The 20978-nt window shown below is 39.0% G+C and overlaps 1 protein-coding gene across 8 annotated transcripts in view; it reads right to left on the bottom strand.

Moving 5' to 3' along the window:
- Positions 1-4796: 4796 nt before the first annotated feature.
- Positions 4797-20978, bottom strand: part of EMSY (EMSY transcriptional repressor, BRCA2 interacting) — an 80925-nt gene continuing 64743 nt past the window's right edge. For 3 of the 8 annotated variants that reach the window (XM_039228782.1, XM_039228785.1, XM_039228783.1), the window contains 7 exons: positions 20154-20318; positions 18317-18472; positions 17230-17271; positions 14653-14804; positions 12252-12815; positions 10804-11304; positions 4797-6826 (listed from right to left, as the gene is read on the bottom strand). In XM_039228782.1, the coding sequence (XP_039084713.1) occupies positions 6632-6826; positions 10804-11304; positions 12252-12815; positions 14653-14804; positions 17230-17271; positions 18317-18472; positions 20154-20318 (1775 nt within the window). In that variant the 3' untranslated portion in view covers positions 4797-6631. The remainder of the gene's footprint in view (positions 6827-10803; positions 11305-12251; positions 12816-14652; positions 14805-17229; positions 17272-18316; positions 18473-20153; positions 20319-20978) is intronic. The other 5 variants (XM_039228784.1, XM_039228787.1, XM_039228789.1 and 2 more) reach the window with 4 other exon arrangements.

Raw genomic sequence — 20978 nt, 5'->3', positions numbered from 1 at the left:
CAACACTCTTTCATAATAAAAGCACTCAGAAAAGTAGGAATAGCTTCCAGTTCTCTATCTGACCTTATATCCTACTACACCCCACCCTCCTCCCCTTCAGTGTGACCCCATCTAACTATTCTCCGTACTGTTCTTTGAATATGGCAGGCACAGATCTCAGGGCCTTTTACTTGTCATCCCTTCTACTTCGAACACTCTTTCTGTAGACATCAGCCTGGCCGGCCTCCTCACTTCCTGCAGTTTTTTCCCCCAATTCACCTTCTCGGTGAGAAGTAGATTTCATATTCTCCTTCCCCAGTTTTTTAAATCTTAATTATCACTAAGATGCCATTTATTTTTAATCTGTATTTACTGCCCATTTGCAATGTAAGCTTCATAGCACAGGCTGTTTTATTTTTCCACTATTTTGTTCACTGCTATATCCCTTGTAGCTAGAACAGTGCCTGGGTCATAACAGCTGCTTAATATTTAGTCAATGACTTAATTAATTAATCCGTATATAGTGGAGGTCAAAGCAACAGCATAAATTATAGACTCTGGTGAACTCTACCATACAAGGAAATAGGAGTTGATTCTGTGGAGAACCGAGTAGGATGCTACTGACTTGAGTATGAGAGTAAATCTTATCAAGATTATCAACGATCTGACTAAATTCTAGCAAATTTGAATACTAAGCCTTGATGTTCAAGGGCATAAGAGAAAAAACAGAGCTCAGCGCCTCTTACTTTAGGTTGAAAGAATTTAGAAGGACTCCTTAGAATACTGCATTTCAAGGACTCTCTTGAGAGGCACATTGTAAGAAACTGCAAATCATTCACAGTAGATAACTAATGCTAAGTGAACATGTGTTTCTCCCCAAATGTTAGATAGAGGAATGCAGCAGCAAGGTGGGACGAGTTTCTCTTGAACAGATCTGGGCAGTCCTGAGGAAGGAGGTGGTTTTCAAACTGGGCTTTGAGGAATGAGTGAGCCTCTTAAATGCAGGTGGGGGAGACAGGCAGTAGTTCAGGGCAGTGAAATGGGTTATAAATCTAGAAATGAAGGTTGAAGCTTTGGCTGAGACCCTCGAATGCGATTCATACTACAGTATTAGGAAACCAGCGAAGATGTTTGAGAAAAGGACGTAAGGAGAGGAGACTGGCAACAAAAAAAATGTTAAATACATTTTTCTGTTCTAATGGACCAACATACCTCCAATATTTTGGAAATGTATTAATTCATGTACATTCAGATCCAATGGCTTAAAACTTTTCAATGACTTCTCATTGTTCTAAGAATAAAACCTTAGGGGTACCTGGGTGGGTCAGTCGGTTGAGCATCTGACTTCGGCTCAGGTCATGATCTCACAGTTCCTGGCTTTGAGCCCCGCGTCGGGCTCTGTGCTGACAGCTAGCTCAGAGCCTGGAGCCTGCTTCCGATTCTGTGTCTCCCTCTCTCTCTGCCCCTCCCCTGCTCGTGCTCCTTCTCTCAAAAATAAATTAAAATGTTCGAAAAAAATGTATTTAAGAATCAAACCTCAACATTGATCACAGCGTGGAAGATCCACATATAGTTTGGTCTCTCCTTTCTGCTCCCACCATGCTCGCTGCCTTCTCTGGCTGTGTTGCTGCCACACTGGCCTACTCAAAGTTCCTCTTACCAAGCACCTCCCTACCACGGGGCTTTCATACCTGCTGTCCTTCTGCCTGGGCAGCTGTCCCCCTTCCTTTTTGCCTAGTTACATTCTCTTCCTTCAGATCACTTTAAGAATTCCTCTCTGAGCACAACTCCCCAGCCTCCCTGTGTCTACTATCAAGGCACTACTTATTTCTCCATCACAGCACGTAGCAATGAATATACTTAGTTGTAATCTTTGATTAACGAATCTCTCTTACTAGGCTGAAGCTCCATGAGTATAGAGGCTATTTTCCCTGGCCGACAGTTATATCCCAAGTGTCTGCACTTGTAAAGTACTCCGTAACTATTTGTTGGAAGAACAACATAACAAAACAAACCCAAGGTAGTGGGAGAGGAGGGGAGTTTACTTATCTATTAGTCTTTCCTAAAGTGGGGATTAGATAAGGGCACCTGGATGGTTCAATCGGTTAAGCACTGGACTCTTGGTTTCAACTCAGGACACGATCTCACGGTTCGTGAGTTCAAGCCCCACACTGGGCTCTGTGCTGACAACATGGAGCCTGCCTGGGATTCTCTCTCTGCCCCTCACCTGCTCACCCTCATTCTCTCTCAAAATAAACTTAAAAAAAAATTTTTTTTTAAATGGGAATTAGATGACATAGCATTCATTATAAATCATCTGTCTTGTACTATCCAAAGCCTCTTAGAGCTTGCCCAATTCACATGGCTTGTCAGGATTCAAACCTAGGCTTTTTTTTTTTTTTTTTAAAGTAAGCACCATGTCTTGTTACAATGTGTACATGTGAGCAAGGAAGAGGGAAGAAAGCAGAACAAGACTTCACAGAAGTACAAATCTGATCCTATGGTATTTCAATCCTTTTTTCAATATATAGGTAGGTCGTCAAGCATCACTTGAAGGCTTATAAACCTGTAAGCAGAGTCAGCAGACTGTTTTCCCACTCTTTTCCTGGAAAGGCCTTGCTTATATGGTGCTTTGTCACTCTACTTCCTCTTATCTGGGATTTGTGACACGTAATTAAATTCAAAAAACAAACCTGTGTGTGTGAGCACCTGTGTGAAGACACCTAAGACTGGCAAAGAGATCATGTTATAGGCCACGCTAAGCTCCCGCCTTTCCAAAGGCCAATCCTGTGTTTGGTGGCAAAAACATACTCCTTTATAGAAAGCAGCAACTGGAGGATCAGCATGATGTCTACTAGCATTTAATCTGTGAGTGTGGATACTTCATTTGTCTCTGGGCCCTCAGTTGTCCATGCATATACAGGGAATGGTAATAAATACTAGACTTAAAAAACAGAGCCCCTAAGCCCGTTCCTAGCATTTTTACATGCACTACTGCATCCAGTCTTCACAATGATCCCATGGGGGTCAGAAACGGTCCCTTTGTATCATGGGGACGGGTATCATGGGGAATGCTAAAGTTCATATGATTCATCAACAGAGGAGCCTGGGTCTCAAACCCAGACCACCTGGCCACTACTTCCTTTGTACTACATCTCCTATCCTAGCAATGTATTTAAAAGTGTTTTCAATTATAAAGGTCTATGCAGTTTTAAGAGTTAAGCACTCTGCTGCATTAGAGAGGAAGAAGTAAAACCTGATTAAGATTTTAAAGGTGATGAATTAATTACCAGAGAACAGGTTACTTTTCTCTCAGGAGTGGCATTATTTCCTGTACTTGAAAAGTTCTCAATTTAAATAATAAAATAGAAAATAATTCCATTTAAAAATGAGCTAAAGACAGCTCTCCAAAGATCTGTGAATGGCCAATAAAGACATGAAAAGATTATCATTAGCCAACAGGGAAGTGTAAATCAGAACCACAAGGAGGTACCACTAGGTAGTCTATAATTAAACAAAACAAAAGACAAATAAGAGCAAGCGCTGGTGAGGACATAGAGAAACTGGGACTCTCCTATACTGCTGTAAAATGGCAATCACTGTAGAAAATAGTTTAGTAGTTTCTCAGATCATTAAACATAGTTACTGTATGCCCCAGCAATTAGACTCCTAGATACCTAACAAAGAGAACTGAAAACAGATGTAAAAACTGTACACAAATGTTCACAGTGGTATTATTTGTAATAGCCAACAAGCAGAAACAACCCAAACGTCCACCAACTAATGAATGGATAAATAAAATGTAGCCTATCTGTGCAATGAAATACTACGGAGCCATAAAAAGGAATGAGGGACTGAAACATGCTACAACCTTGAAAATACTATGCTACATGAGAGAAGCCATGTAACAGAAGACCTCATATTATAGGATTCTATTTGTATGTGATGTCCAGAATAGGCGAATCCATAAAGACAGAAAGTAATTCAGTGGTTGCCAAGGGCTAGGGTGGCAGGGTGGGTTTCAGGGGTAACAGCTAAGGGTGCAGGGTTTTTAGGGTTATGCAAATGTTCTAAAATTGGCTGTAGTGATGGCTGCCCAACTGTAACTGCAGTGAAAACCACTCAACTGTACACTTTAAATGGGTGAATTGTATGGTGTGTGAATTCCAATAAAGCGGGTTAAGTTCACCATAAACTGCATGCGCAATATAAAGCATTTAGCCAATTTTGCTTTAAACCAAGTGGATTTTTCTTATCACCACCTGCAATAAATGTTATGATCCAAATAATTCTGTAGCATTTGCAGGAAAATCTCTGAATATCTTTCACAAGGATCGACTTAAAATCACATTTAGTTTGTGGACTTAAACATAGGTAATACTAATAGGTTGAATGCTAAGACTTTCAGTAAAAGGATACCTGGAGATCCATATATGGCATCACCACCCATCCACTTAATCACGAAACCTGAGTCGCTCATGCTTCCTCCTGCCTTTGACCCTCGCATCCATTCCATTGGCAGGAAGCTGTTTGCAAACTCTGTAAGGGTAGGATTTTCTGCTTATTTACCATTAGATCCCTGGTGCTTAGAACAGTGCCTGACACATGGAAGATGCTTAATTAATATTTGCTGAATAAACAGAAGAACTCATGCTCTCCTTTAAACTAATCCCCTTTAAAGAAAAAAATGTTAAATCACTCACTTGATAATTTTTTTTAAAGTATAGATTGTGGACGTTTCATCTGCCATTCCAGTTGCCGAAACCTATTAAGGCTAAATTCTCAAAGGGACACAGGTAGTCTACGCTGCCAGAATATGGAGAAGTAGAACGTAATAACTTTATTCAAGTTTGCTCCTGTTACCTGATCCATGAATATTTAAAAGATATTTTATTTTATAAAAACTTACATCTGTAAGCAATAGACTGACCATAACAGAGGGCTTATAATCTTGAGTACATGGATAGGCTTAGGGGCCCACGAACCCCTAAAACTGTATGCAAAATCTAACATATATTGGCATGTGTATCTTTTTGGTGAAAGTTCATAGTGTAACCAGATTTTCAAAGAAGCCTATGACTGGAGAGGTTAAAAAATTACTTAACTAGAAACAATCACAACGTCTTTTAAACATAAATTTGTACAATAAAATAAAATCCAATAGCTCCATCTATGGGTAAGTCGTTATCGCTTAGGAGAAATGACAACTATCAGAGATCAGTGCATCGTATGAATGCTTGTGTTTAAATCTTCAGTGTCACTCTAGTGGGAATTTATTTACTACAGTATCACAGTTTTTTTTTCCTAGATATAGATGCAAAAATTAGGAGACCGTTGATGAATTCTACTTACAGTACTTCAGCACCAAAAAATTGGGCAGTTACGCTGATATATGTATGTACAGTTCAACATTTGTCAGTCTTAAAATGCTTATTTATAGTGAAATCTATATAAAACCGTTAAAAACTTCTCTATTTACATTTTTTTAAAAACAAAAAGAATCGCTTCCTTTGCCACAACTTGTCAAAACTGTTACCCTCCCCACCCTCTTACCCCTCGCTCTACTTGTGACAGACAGTGATCACAAGACCCAAACATATTGCTTAAACAAACTGTGTCCTAAAAAGGCAAAATGCTTAAAAACATTACATTTAGAACTGTAAATGAATTTTTATACATTTCAAAGGGGGTTAAACAAAACTATGTAAAAGTTATTTTCAAAGTCTCAGTCCAACATGAATGTGCAATTTCAGTGTTAAGATAGCATCATGTGAATAGTTTCTCCTGAACATAACTGAAGGAAAGTTTCCTCTGGGCCAGAAAATGTTTCTTTTCCTCTCCTTCACAATGAAACATTTTCTCCTAAGTTTTCTTAAAGGTGCGTGGGAGGGGTGGGAGGTGGAAAGGGCAGGCAATCCTGGTTTACAGGAAATTTGTCACAAAGAATATGGCCTGCTTTGAAATGTTTACATTTAAATAAATAGAAGGCAAGTGTGCTGCCTAGAGCACAAAGGAACAACAACACAATAAATTAGCATACAACTGGTGAGAATGTACAAGCCACCCAAAAAGCACTTTCCCACTGGTTAGGGATCTGATTTCCACCCTCTAAACAAGGATTCTTTAATGCCAGTATTTTTCTAGTTATTTTATAAACTATAAACTGAGCGAATGTAAAATATTAATCAATTCAGCACTTCCAGGGATTTGCAAAAACATACAATATTTTAAAAAAACCTGTTCCTGACACATCGTTTCAAAATACAAACTATTCACATTCCTTTTCCGATGGTGTCTTGCTCAGTAGAAACCAGCTGAGGAACATTCACAGGAAAAGTCTCTTTCCACCGCACAACAAACTTTTCCATCAAATGTGGTCCAACAGAGAAATACCAGGTCCTACGTCACTGTAGATGTGCATCTTTCCATTTTTTTCCTTTCTTTTCTCTTCTTTTTAAAAGTACATTTCCCTGTGAGTTTTATGTTGTGTTAAAACGCTGCTCCTGCAGCAGTTCTTGTTGAAACACTGCTATTTTGGGGTCCATAGCCTCAGCATGGGCAAAGTGCTCTCTTCGGACATCAAAAATCAAGGGCTTCCCTGGACACTTGGTAACCAAGTAGGTTTTAAAGTGCACTCCTGTGTCCAAAACACTTAGGATCGTTCAGCAGAACTCTGAGAGGGGCTGGGCTCGGTTCCATCTTCTGTGCTACTGTCTATGTCTTGCTCCATTGCCGTCTCATCGTCATCCAACTGCTGGCTAGTGAAGTTGTTGAGCTCAAGAAGCCCGCTGGGCTCTACGACCACGTTGGAACTAGAGTGACAAGGAATGGCATACTGGGGAATGGCCTGGAAAAGAAGACACAGGAGAGAGATGGTAAGAAAAAGAACCAGAAGGATGTCCCCCACAACACTAAGGAAGGAAAAAAAGGAAACTGACATTTACTGGACAACTACTACCTGTCAGGCACTGTGCTGGGTGCTTTCACATATAATATTCTACTAACTCCCTACAAGAACACTATAAGGAAAATAGTGTTCCCATTTTACAAATGAGGAAACCAAGAGGGTAAGTAAGTTAACTGAGGTCACACAGTTGGTCAAAGTTAAACTGCCAGGATTCAAATCCAAGTTTTGTACTATTTAAAGTGATCTTTCCATTTCTTGATGGTGCTACTTCTAGTAAAAGAGGCTGAAGTCTGTGCCTGATTCAAGAGACAGACTTTAAAGGACATTTTCACTCGACCATTAAGCAAATTTTAAATGTAAGTGTAGTCAGATTTCACTCATTATTATCTGCAAGATGAATAATTAATTTGCTGACACCACAAAATATTTTAAACCCTTCAGTAACCCTCTGGTACTTCAAAAGGGAAGTTATTTATCTGGGTCACATAATAACACTTTCTTGAAAATGAGAGAGGACAATACTGTCTTTTAAACAATAAAAATACCAGTAGACAAACACATATTATGGCCATTATTGCTTTATTAGGTTCTTCTTTCTCAATTCTATCACCTTTTTAAAAGGTCTATCCATTCACATCATAGTCCTGCTTAAAGTTCTACAATTGTTTCCTGTCATACTTGCTATATAATATATCAATCTTCTTATCATGGCTCCAGGCTTACGCCAAACTCACTTGTACCGTGGGCCTTCCCACTAGTTCTTCCCCTCTTCCTGGAATACTTCTCTTCCAAATCTCTCCATGGCTGGCTCCACCTTGTCAGCTGCATCTTAACTCAAATGCTTAGACTAAAAGGCTTTGAGAAGCCCTCCTTCTATGACCGTGCAACCGGATCAGTGGGTAAGCCCCACCCTACCTCTATCACATTCTATTACTTTTTCTTCACTGCATTTACCATATCTGTTCATTTTCCTTCTCGCTCTTAGAATGTAAGCTCCATGAGAATATGTATCAGGGCAGATATCTTGACTATCTGTTCACACTGCTAGATGCCCAGAGTTCTGAACAGGGCTTATCATGCATTAGATGCTCAATAAACATTGCCAAATGAATAAACCTATCTTTAACATTAAAAGTCCCAGAGCAAAACTGAATATCATTACTTTAAAAATATACTTGACTAAAACAATCTTCTTTTGCAGGGAGATGAAAATTTAATTTTAACATTACCAAGAAAATATTGCAAGATGCCAAGGCACTGAATCTAGGATAGTGGAGGTTTTTTGTTATTTGTTTTCCCTCACTCTGTCCCATATAGCTGATCCTTGTGTACAAGTCCCAAGGAGGGAAACCTGAATTTTAGTTCAGCTTTGGTTCAGACTTGCTGTGGACCTCTGAAAAAGTCACTTCACCTCACTGAGTTTTAGTTTAACCTCGTGTAAAATAGAGAAGATACCGTCTAAAGATCCTCAAGGTCCTAAAATTTTAATTCCCCATATTCAGACTCCTTCAGAATAGAAGATATATTCATCTTATCTACTCCTCTGGTCTCTGCACCTAGCACAGTGCCTAGAACACAGAGATTAAATAATACATGTGGTATGAATGAATGAATGAATGAATGAACAAATGAATGAGATATAGATTATATGTCTACAAAGAACAATGCTTTTCATTCAAAGCACTTATTATTAAACATGTTGAATTTTTATAAAACATTTTTCAAGGAATCAAAGCACTTTTGCAGACTTCTTTCATTCATCCCCGTACTATTTTACCGAATCAGTAAAATCAATACTTTAGATCAAAGCTAAGTATAATTAGTAAGATATGAAAATATTCTAACAATATATTAATGACGATTACAGTAACAGGAGCTCTCTTTATTGAGTATATCAGACACTTAACTAGCTGCATTAAATACATTTTCCCACTTGATCCTCAAAACAACCCTGTAAGGTAATTGTTATTGCTTCCATTTCATAGGTAATGAAATTGAGATACAGAGGTTAACTCCAAACCACAATGCTGGTAAGGGGGAGTATAGGTGAGATTCAAATCCAGGTATTTTTGACTCAAAAAGCTTGGTTGTTAACCACTATACTACTGTCCTTCTCTCTGACATAGCTACCTAGCACATGTATATGCTAAAAGTTAGCTGGCGTATTCTGTAGACAGCCTACTCATTAGGTATCATCCTTGATACGTGAAGCAAAGTATATTATCAGCCCTGTTCATAAAGTGCAGAAAATCATTTCCAAATAAGCTATCCCAAAGAATTTCCAATTTAGTGAGTATTCCAATTTAAACTCTCAGCAGCCACAGTAAATTTTAGTAGAAATAGTAATAGCTACCATGTACTGGGCAATCACTGAGAGCCAGGTACTGTGCTAGGCGCTTCAGCTCACTTTTGTGTACTCCTTCCATCAGTCATGTAAAACAGGCATTCCTTATTCCCGTTTCACTGATGAGGAAACTAAGGCACAGCAAGGGTAAGCAGCCCTGCCCAAAGTCACACAGTGAGGGGCAAAGCTAGGAACTCACTCCTTTTCCACCATACTCTAACCTCTTCAGGGGAAAAATCTCAGCAAATCCTTTATCAAGAATTCCTTAAGTCATGCCTGGGTGGCTCAGCTGGTGAAGTGTCCGACTCTTGATTTCAGCCCAGGTCATGATCTCATGGTTCCTAAGACGCAGCCCCAGTCAGGCTCTATGCTGACAGCAGAGCCCCTCAAAATAAATAAATAAACTTAAAAAACCCAATTACTTAATTCATGAACAACTATTTTTACAGGGAGGCACAAATCATTTAATAATTCAACGGCCAGTTCCATCTGCCTTGAAGCATTTCCCCCATACATTTATATCATATTTGGATGAATATTGGTCAATCTGCATTCTCCCATAGCCTGGCATCATGGAAAAGAGAAAGTTTGCCACAGAAACTTCCAAGTCACGCAACCGTGAATTTATAGTAAATCCTAGATTATCTCCATTTCCATAAATCCAAATTCTCCATTAACTAAAATGTGCTGTTCTGATACCTTCTAAGACATCTGTCAGCTTAGGCCCCAAAATGACAAACGTCAAGAAAACAGTCTGATAACCTAACAAAGAGAAAAGGAAGTAAAACACAACTTGAAGGGCTGGTCTGGACTCAATAATTCTTTAGTCTTGATCTATTATGCATAATGACAGATGGGTTTTAGAATGAAGGGAATGTGAGGCATAGGGAGATCTACTGTCCATGAATAATTCATTACATTCACTAGCCTATACTTACCAAGGCAGGACAGTAACCATAACAAGATTTTTCAATAACAATGATTGAAATAAAAAGCAAAGCTTTATGGTCAATCCCAACTTAAATATAAAATTAAATCATACAGAGACATTTTCTTACAACATGTTTCTCCAGACACTGCAGTTAATTAAAGTCTGATTGTCTTGGAAACCCTAAATTTGAATCAAGATAAAGAATTGTTCTTCAAAGAAGAGGGTCCCTGAAATTAACTCGAAATAACACACAATCCAGTTATATCCCAAGAGGTTTTGAGGAAAGACTAGGGAGCCCAAAGTGTGACCCCATCAAGTTGCTGATTTTCTGGGTTTACTTACTGAGTTAACACTGGCAAGTATGTCTAGAACCTATAAACCAAGCTGACATATGGGCTCAGGGCTCTTGAGTGCCTCTAAGGTGTGCCGTGATAACATCCACCAATTTCCTAGGATTCTCTTCCAGAAAATATACATTTGTATATTTGTAATAGGTATTAAACCAAATCTGTCATATGCCATCTCAAAATTAATCGCTTTGTCTTTTGCCATCTTGGCTTGACTCTTCCCAAGCATTCCCAAGCATGCCAAACCCACAGCCCCCAAGACGCCCAATATTTCTCATGTTCCTTCCATGCTTACCTGGATGATAATTTCTGCTGGGCTCTCTTCAGCTTTCTTTTGGCCTACATTCTGAATACGCATGAACTGGCCTGTTGGAGGCACTCCTGGTGCATCGATTTTCCTTGTCGTTAAGGGAGGGCCAACAGCAGATGGACTTGAACAGGACTCTCTACATTTCTGTTGCTGGGGAGTGGAATTCGCCATCCCTGCCACCACCACGTGGGTGGAGGGTAATGATCCTGCTTCACCAGTGAGCATACTAGTGGCAAGAGCCTTCTTTGGGGGATCCACTACCATATGCTCTACATTTGTATCAATCTGAGCTTCCATCAAAGACATTTTCAAAATGTCTGACACAGCTGTCTTCTCAGAGGCCTGAATGGGAGATATGCTTGTAACTGGTGATGTCAACTTAGGCACAGAACTGCCACCAGTTATCTTTGTAACTGTGGGAGGCTGGCGCCCCTCAAAAGTTATCTTTGTAACAGAGGATCCTTGGGTTATAATTGGCTGCTCCACCTGAAAACAAATTGGGGTTGTGTGTGTTACAGCTACATCTCTTTGAGAAAACCTGTCAAACACCCCAGATAATATGGCAAAAGAAACATTCGTGTGGTATACTAGGGGGACATTTTGAAGCATGGTGTTTTAATACAAGGGCTGGATGGGAAAGTATCTGGTTATTTCTAAGAAACCTAGGGAAGGAGAAGGGGTTGAAAGAACCTCTGTCTAGCCAGCCAAGGTACATATCATAAAGGAAAAAGTAGTCACAGCAGCCTTGTTTTCCTTTGGGATTCATATCCCTGTACAGTATACCTTCAACCCGTTCTCAAATCATTTATATCATCTTCAGCTTTTAAAAATAAAAAACAGGCTTTTCAATTTTTTGCTTCAAATACATCTATACAAATATATTCTCTATATATGTATTTATAATATACACACACATATATACATTACTCCAAAGCCACTAGGTTTCCCTAATATAATTTTTCTTTTGAATATCCAGATAATTCCTCTGCAATCTAGAAGATAAATTTATTAATTAGATAGTGATGATGTAAACTACAAAGGAAGATGTTCAATGTAGCTCCTTAAAAGACTATGTAGTTTACTTAGCATTACTGCCACAGACAAAATAGTTACATGCATGGGAAAAAAAATTTGTACCTAAAAAAATACAAATAATTTAGGGATCTCGCTTCAATGCACTGCTGATCAATGCTGAAGTGATTTCAAATGAAGTTCTGAGCGCTATGCTTTTTTTTTCCTTTCCTATGTTAATGCGTGCATTTCTTCCCTAATATGTCAACTTTCTGATGGAGTAAAGTAATACCAGCATAAATGAGGCTTTTGAGTTTCCTCTTGCCAGGAGAAAGCACTGCTAATCACGATACTGTCGTGATGTTCTCATTTTTTCCGTCAACAGAGAAGCTTAACTTTGCATGCTACCAATATTCCGTTACCTGGCTTGCCGGCTGTTTCTCTGATGAGGCTGGGAGCGGCATTTGGCTCTGGGGGGTTTGGGGTTGCACGTAGATTTTTGGTTGGTTCGGAGCCTGCTGCAGTTTAGGGAGCTGCTGCGTGGTTTTCACTGCAAGCACCTGCACTACAGTTTGCGGGGGCTGTGCCATTAAGGTAGGAAGCTGCCTGTCTTTGGCCACCATGGGATGCTGTGTGTGCTGTACATCTGGCTTGGGCTGTGCTTGTTCTTGCTGGAGAGGGGTGAGTTTCTGGTGCCTGATGGAAAGCTGGGGCATTTGCGGGAGTTTGTGCTGGAGCTGGTCTGCCTGCAGGTGGATGGTCTGCTTCTGTTTAGTCTGGAAGCACTGCAGAGTTTTCACTTGCAGCTGAGTCTGTTCCAGCTGGGGCTGGCTAAGTTTCTGCTGCTTAGCTGACTGTGACTGAGTCAGGGCAGATCGGTAAAACAGACCTGTCTGAGGGTCTAAAGTGTCCATCTCTTCAACCTCGCCCTCCTCAGTTCCAAGTTCCTCGCTGTGTTTGGTAAAAGCAGTGTGACTGCTTAATGCCTAAGTAAAAAAGGCACAAGGTAAGAATGGAATAAGAAAAACACCTACATTGCTATATTTTCCTCAAACTGGAAAAGACCTGATTATGAGATTTGTTCAAAAACCTTCAGAAGAAAGAGCCCAAAAAGACCAAGAAACCTCAAGTTTTCTAAATCTAAAGGGGGCTTTACATTGAGACTCTTCTAATTTCAACTCTTAGACATTAAGTATTGCAAAAACTGGTGTACTCTTTTCTATAAGAAAAGTGGACCCAGAATTTATAGGTAGGAGGAGTAAGGTTACCCTGCAAGCACAGCCCAACATAGAAAAAGAAGGGGCTCCGAGTCAGGACACAGCTCTTTTGCCTGCTCATCAGAGATACTGACCCACCCAAAGAAAGAACGCAGCCACCCAGGAATGAAGTGTCCAGAGAAAAGTCAAAGTTCAGAGAAGCCCACTTTGGCCGTGCTTTCCAGAAAGTCAGGGCCGCTGTCTGAGTGATATGCCCATCCGGGTCTCCACCCGGGCCTCTCTGGTCAGAGTGGAAACGGTTCATCAGGCTTCACCAAGGCCCGTGTGAACCACCCTCTGTACGAGTCCTCCTCACCCTTTTGGCCATATTCCGGGCCCAGCAGGCAACAGGGCCCAGGGGCAAGAGCACTCCTGTCAGGAAAGGGAGACTCTCCCATTTCACTTATAACAGTGAGGGGAGGAGGCATTGCTCTTGAGTGACATGGTGAGGGCCAGTCTGTTTGACCTCTTTGGGTGCCTTAAAAAAGGTCAACGTCAGGACTGGCCAGGTGAGGGCCAGACTCCAGGCTGAAATCTGGTACCCAGCTAAACCTCTGGCCACCTGGCTTCCCTCAGTGACACAAAATCGACCCTAAGCTCATCCTTCCCATTTCCTTGTTACGTTATTCCTTCGTTCTAACTTTGAAACTTTTTGAGATTCAACTGAAACCCTCCCTATCTCATAATGACCTTGCACATACAGATTTTTAATTCAACAATTTCTTTATTGTCCCTCAGGTTAATTTGCTGACAATTAGGATCAACTGCTACCAGTCAAATTGATAGAGATTTATGTGACCACTAAAGATAAGTCGCGCTTAAATCTGGGGTCTATGATAATCACTTTGTATAGAGGCAGGATGCTTTGGATTTAAATCCTAGCTCTCCCACCCAGAATAAGTTACTTATTTTTACTTAACTTCTGTGAACATGAGTTTCCTCATTTGTAAGAGGGAGAATATACCAACCTTACAGGATCATAGTGAGACTTAAAGAAATTAATGTATTTAAAGCTCAAAGCACAGTATCTGACTTAAAATTAGCTTATCCCCATTACCCTTGGTACCAGATTTTCTGTTTTATATTAACTCATTCTCCTTCCCATTGAGTCCCTTCCTCCGTAACTGGTCACATATAATAAAAGTCAGATATTTAAACCTACTTATTCATAATGTTTCCCGTGAGAATTCATCATAAAAGCAAAAAAACCAAGCAACAGCTAAACAAGCCAATTTCTATTTCATTTAAAAATCTCACCTCTGTGATAAATTCTTCCGTAACAACAAATATACAGAAACAGTGGCCAATCCTGAAGTCACAGATTCATCTAGAAAGCCCCAGCCTTTTGAAACGTTCTGAGTTTACAGGAGGTCCAAGAATACTATCTCATAATTACTTTCCAGTGTGGAGACTCTCCGTTCACTTCCTCTACTCAGTCCTCATAGAGGAAAGAATGACACAAATACTCTTCAACTCAGTTATTTCCTTTCTTACAATAGATGAAACAAAACCTTATTTCAGGAAGGAGGCAGTTACAGAAGGCAGGGCGAGAAAGAAGAGATACAACCTGCTGCATAATGTGGGTGATTGCTCCGGGGGAAGATGCCGGGATGGACTTCACCACCACCGAAGTCTGTGTTGCGGTCTGTGACTGAGCCACATGCTGGAGCAGGGTCCGCTGGGGCTGGGAAGGCTGTTGGGGCTGGGAGCGATGGCTGACTGAAAATAGAGGAGGTGATGATATTTCTCCAGAAATCACCACAGCATCTGTAACCAGTAGTCATTTTAAACAAATGTCTGTGAGATTGCATCACAGAGGGAAAGTGTGGTACTGTGAACTAGGAGGCAGAAGACCAGAGTCTGCCCACCTATGAGTTGTGTGACTCTGAGAAAGTCACTTATCTTCTCTGAGACTCTGTGTTCTCATCTGTAAAATGGGAATAACAGAGCTATTATGAGGATGAGATGAGAAATGTGGAAGCAGTTTGAAAACTAGTATCACAAAGGAGGAACAAATCCCTTAAAGTTACATCCTCCTGTGAGCCATACTTACTTTCTCCAAGAACCATCACCCCATTAAGACAGCAAAAAAACAATATGAATTTCTGTAACCAAATCCCAGACTAGTATCTTTAAGGAAACTAAGATAATAACTTAATTTACTAAGATAATATTTTAATTTCTTGGTCTCAGTTCCAAATGCAATATAAAACCCGGAAGCACTCATTCTTTTACATGAAGTAGACACTGTCTTGCAGCCTTACAGTCCCTAAAGATATGAGAGGTCAAATGATACTGCAGAAAGAACTGGACCAAGAGTCACACCTGGATTCTGTCCCACTCTGCCACCAACCAGCTATGCGAACTTGAAGAGGTCACTCAAATTCTATGAACCTCTAAAAAAACAAAACAGTTCCATTAACCTCTAAAACTTAAGAGGTTTTATTTTTTTTACCTTTTTAATGAGATACTAAAAAAAATTTTCTATCTAGAAGAGGATCAAATGAAGTAACAAACTGAAAATGTTCAATATTAAAATATAAATTTACTTAAGTATTAAATTGTTAACTATTACAATATAAAGTTAATCAAAGAACAGAAAAAAAATCTCTGTTCTTTCATCTTCTCAAATTTACCTCATCTGACACAAGTGGGTGAGAACTCAGTATCAGAAAACACCCATTTCTTATTCTCTTGGTACAAAGGTCCAGTGGAGTAAACTATACGTTTATATTTATATTGATATATAAGATGTAAAATGATCCATCTACACTGGTGCCGACCGATCACCTTTTTACCAGGCTCACCTGCAACTTTTTAAACAGTAGAACATTCACCACTTCTTATTCTACAGAGCTTGAAAAAAGCTTGTGGTTACCGGGAAACAAACTTTTTGAAACGGGAACAGAATCAAATAAATCTGTAAAATTAGCTAAGGCTTTTGAGAATATCAAAACTCTCTCAATAACCCATGATTCCAGGGCTCATATATCTTGATCTGCAGTTTCAAGTAGTTCCATATTCAAGTGGTTCCATGTATAGAAAACTCATAGTGGAATGTCAAAGAGTAAGATGATCACTACAGAAATCAATGTCAAAGTACCACTCAGGTATTATGAGTACAGAACTAAAACTACCCAGTGAAATACAAACAAGCTTAACTTATTTTTATAACTCATTCTATCTATATTCTCAAACCCAGTTTTTCTACTGTTGCTTACACATATGCCTACATGTGATGTAAGAGATTATAGGCAGCATCACTGGTAAAAATGTACCGCAGTATCTTACTGTGTTTCACAGCGTGCTTTAGATGTACATTTTAAATTATATGACTTAATCAAATCTTCCATATGTGTTTAACCAAACTGAAAACAAGGGCATCAGTGTTGACATTAAAACAACTACTACTAAAATCATTTATAATGTGACTGAGTAGGAGAAAAACAAATCATACTAATATTAAAATTGAACAAGCAAATTAATAAAGGTTTTTACTGATGGACGCATCATCAGAAATGAATGACATTTGAAAAGTAAACAATAAATAAGGATAATTTCTCATGAAATTATCAGATTATATGGAACATTTCTGCCGCCCATGCTAATCTTCATAATTATGACATTAGGATTTTAATTAAGAAATGAAATGGGTTTCATAGAAGATCAACCAAAATCATTTAAAAATAATCCTCACTCAAGATTCTATAAGTCTCTTCATAGTAATTCTCCAGCATGGAGAAAAGTCAGAGAAGACTAATACCCACTGCCGGATAATACAAGAGGTCAGAGCTATGGAGCTGGGTCTGAAGTCAAAGAAAATGCTTAACGTGGCTGAGGATACGATAGGAAGATCATGGAATGAACATTCAGAAAACAGCTGAATTGACCTTTAATTGGGCCTTATATAAACAGCATAAAACAGTCACTTATTTCTTTAAACAACTTTTATTTTTTCCAATGTCAAACTGCTCATTTCTGAGAAAGGATCCCACTATCCTGCAAAAGGAAAGTCTCCTCTTCACTGAGTGGAGCTTACCTTTCCTCTACCAGATCAGAGTAGAGCGCATCCATTTAAGTGGTTCCCCCCAAAACAGTAATATTTTACCTTCAGTTATACTACAAATGGATGCACACCACTTACCTAGAAGGGGAAAAGCAACCTCTGTCCCCTCATCAGTGCGTTCTGAAAAGGATAAGTAAGGGAAGAAATCATACGTCTTTTCTTCTATTTGCCATTTGATAATCAAGTCTATCCCCAGAGGTTAATACTGATTTCCCCAACATACTGCCCTCTGCTTTATTTAGCTTTCTGCCAAATGTCTCTAAAGAAAGATGCTAAACGGCTTTCCATAGTCTTTAACTGGATTTTCCCTTTTGGCAATTTTAACCCATTAGTATTAAAACTATCTCCAAAAACGATACCAAAGAGTTCTTTTTCCACTTTGGTATTTACATCCTCTAAATATCTGTAACTTTATGGTTCTCTTTTAATCACTGCTTAGGAAAACTTAAGACAGGTGTTCTTTACATATTGCCTTGTAAGTAATTTCTCCTAACCCCTAATTATTCACAGTACTATTCTCTGAACAATTTCAAATCTCAAGGTAATAAAGTGTCTAAAACAGAAGGCAGTATTCCAGCTGTGGTCTCACCAGAACATGAGAGAAAGAATCTTTAATCCTTCCTGTTCCACTCTTCTATCTATGCCATCCAAAACTCTCATTAGTGTTTTGCTGCCAGACCACATTTTAAGCAAATACCTAATTTGCTTTCCACTAGAACTCCTAAGTATTTACAGGGATTTAAAGTTTTCCACATTTTTTTCTTCACATCAAAAAAGGTATTGGATTTTATATCTCCTTTCTCTCTTGACCCATCTCTCTCTCCCCACCCCCAACAAAACTAAAACATTCAGATGCATCAAAAATATTTATTCTTCTATAAAAGGTATTTTATCCTCTCTCTACAACTGTCACTATATATTCAAAGATGTTATTTATGGCCAACTTACAATTTGTTATTAGTTGCCAGTCTGTAACAACCAAATGATTTTCTTCCCTTGTCATTAAAGACAGGGCTAAGTCCCAAGGACAATGTGAATTTGCTCTCAGAGCAAACTGGAAAAGATCTAGAAATATAAAAACTATATTCTCCCCCAACCAACCAACCCATCAAATCCAGAAAGGTAGCTCTCCTACCTTAATACTACTTTTTAAGAGAACACCTACCTGTAGTGATGTATTCAGCAACTAGTTCTGACTCTACCACAGCAATGGATGGACTCTCTGGAGAATGTCTCTTTTCCTGGGTCATCTGAATAGGCACTGCCATCTGACTCAAGTCAATAGTGGGTTGTCTTGGTTTAGATTCCAACTTTTCCTTTACTGCATAGAAAAGTTAGTGGAAAAGTTAACTTTTATTACAAACAAGTGTCAATACCAGAGCTGTCCATGGGAATAATGAGCCAGCCCTCTGGGGTGCCACGACTGGCAGTGACTAAGAAGACAGTGAGTTGAAATGAAAAAAGCAGACTGCTATGTATGGTTGTAATGTGCACAACTTATGCAACGATACCAGCAGCCCAGCAAGAAGGACACATATGCAATCAGACTAAATTCCCCCCTAGTACGACTAGGCCAAACAATCGGTCTCCCTCGTACACACTCCTCTTAGAACGTGTCCTTTACCCTTCTTCAAGGTTTCCCTGGTATGCTGGAGTTTACCAACCTGAAAACAAAGGGTGAATAAGCAGTATCCAGCCTGATTTGCTCTAGATCATATCTACCCAGAATAGCACAATACAATGACTAGTTTAGTTTGATCTATTAAAAATTCAAGATAATCTCCAAAGAAATGTTACCAAATCTTCAACGGCTCTTAAAGAATAAAAATTTTCAGTGTTAAGAAAAAATGACCTCTCTGTTCCTACAAAAATGTTTTTACAAAGTAGTCTGGAGTCAAGAATGGGTTCCATGGATAAATTTACTTTCTATCTTGTCACTTTTTCTATAAAATCTACTTACTTGGTCTCCACCCTCTGTAAGACATTAGTGGAAATGGCTGAGTATGTCAAAGACAAGAAACTGAGGAAATGCCTAAGGCCAAAAATAACACCAATAGAAAGATTAACCAAAGATACTAAATGCTCATATTCTTTGGCTAGTGTCAAGTGGATGTAACAACAAATAATTAGTTCCCAGTAATTAAGTCCACTGAATGATCATTCAGATTTTTCCCACGCAGGATATAGTGTGACAAAATCAAGATAATCATTTAAACAAAGAAAGCAAAACAAAACCAAAATAATACCACAGTCACCCCACAAGTAGAGAGGACACTGACTTAGGAATCAAAAGACATGGAGTCTCACTCTGCCACTAACCAACTGGGCAACTTCTCTGGATCTCAGTTTCCTTATGCATAAAATCAAAGGGTTGGATGAGATCATTGTTAAGCTTCCTTAAATACTCTAACAATCTTTGACTTCTTGTAATAGAAAAGTCAGTAATAACTAACACGGGTTTTGCCTAGTTTATTGAAGATATTTAGTAACTAGAAATACTAATGGATCTTGTTAAATGAGGATAGCTTTGCATGGAAGCTCAAGTGGTTAAATGATACAATGAAAATATAAAGATAAAACCAATTAGAATGCTAGCAAGAGCCATTAATGGTATTTTATGACCACAAAAGTGGCCTCCAATATCAAGGAGGACGGTAGGGGCCCTTCAATCTGGCATCTATACTACATCTAACCTTGTGCTTAGAAATGATAGAAACTACTGCCTTCTGGTGAAAGAGGCAAGAGGACTACCCGTTTCAAGCAGGAGACAGAAAACAAAGAGCTCTGCCATTTTTCCCTCCCTGACTAGCCTATCCTTTAGTGCTCCTGTGCACATCTTATTGAAGCGACAAGTAAATAGACTGCAACAATGATTATACACCAGTCCAGAGGGGGGAGATGTGCTCATGTAATCACAAAGAAAATATAACAGTGGTAGTATTTTAGCACAACCCATCTCTAGAGAAAACATGCTTCATTCAATTGAGCATGTGAATTCATACCTGTTGTCTGTTGGAGTTCTAACAGAGCTTTGATTGTTGAAGTAGCTGATTGTGATTCACTGGATACATCCTGATAAATTATGGTGGGGCTAGTCTCCATTGCAATTTCATGTTCTGACCAATCCTGACGCCGGGAAGCAATTACATGAACTACAGGCTGGGAATCTGTTTTATATTAGTTAAAAAAAAAAAACCCTATAAACAAAGTTTCTCTTAAAAAAAACAACTTGTTTTTTTTTTTTTAATCTTTGTATTTATTGTAAATTTCATGCTTTATCTCCCCAAGAAGACTGTAAGCCCCCAGAGGGCGTATCTTTCATGTCTGTATTCACTTATTCATTCGTTCACTGATTCAACAAACTGGGCACCTATATATATGCAGGAGTCTATATTTGGGATTGAGGATATACAGGAGCTTACAGAGTAATCAGAGGATGCTCAAGAAGCACACAATCTGGTTGGGGAGACAGACATGTAAAAAGACAAATTACAATTCAATGTGATAACTGCTATAATAAATAGGTGTGCATTTATGTAAGTAGATGCATGTTTGTGTATAGTAAGAACAAAATGCTGTAGGAGTCTTTATTTTCCCCAGTGCATCTGAAAATGTGTTTTGTATTACAACCCGAGCATCCAGTCAACATTACTCATTTTTGGATGGCTAATTACTGAAAAATCCTGTCCACCAATAACAAGAATGGATAGATAATCTATAAGCAGGATGATATAATAGCACATGTATAACATTTGGAGTTCAGAGTCTTAGGTTACAGCCCTAGCTCTATCAATTATTCTCAAGTTGAGTCTTTGGGTTTTAGTATC

Source organism: Hyaena hyaena, unplaced genomic scaffold (genome assembly GCF_003009895.1).
Source record: "Hyaena hyaena isolate Hyena2069 unplaced genomic scaffold, ASM300989v1 scaffold_34, whole genome shotgun sequence".
Lineage (NCBI taxonomy): Eukaryota > Metazoa > Chordata > Mammalia > Carnivora > Hyaenidae > Hyaena > Hyaena hyaena.
Note: the sequence above shows the minus strand (reverse complement) of the source record. Positions and strands in the feature narration are given on the sequence as shown.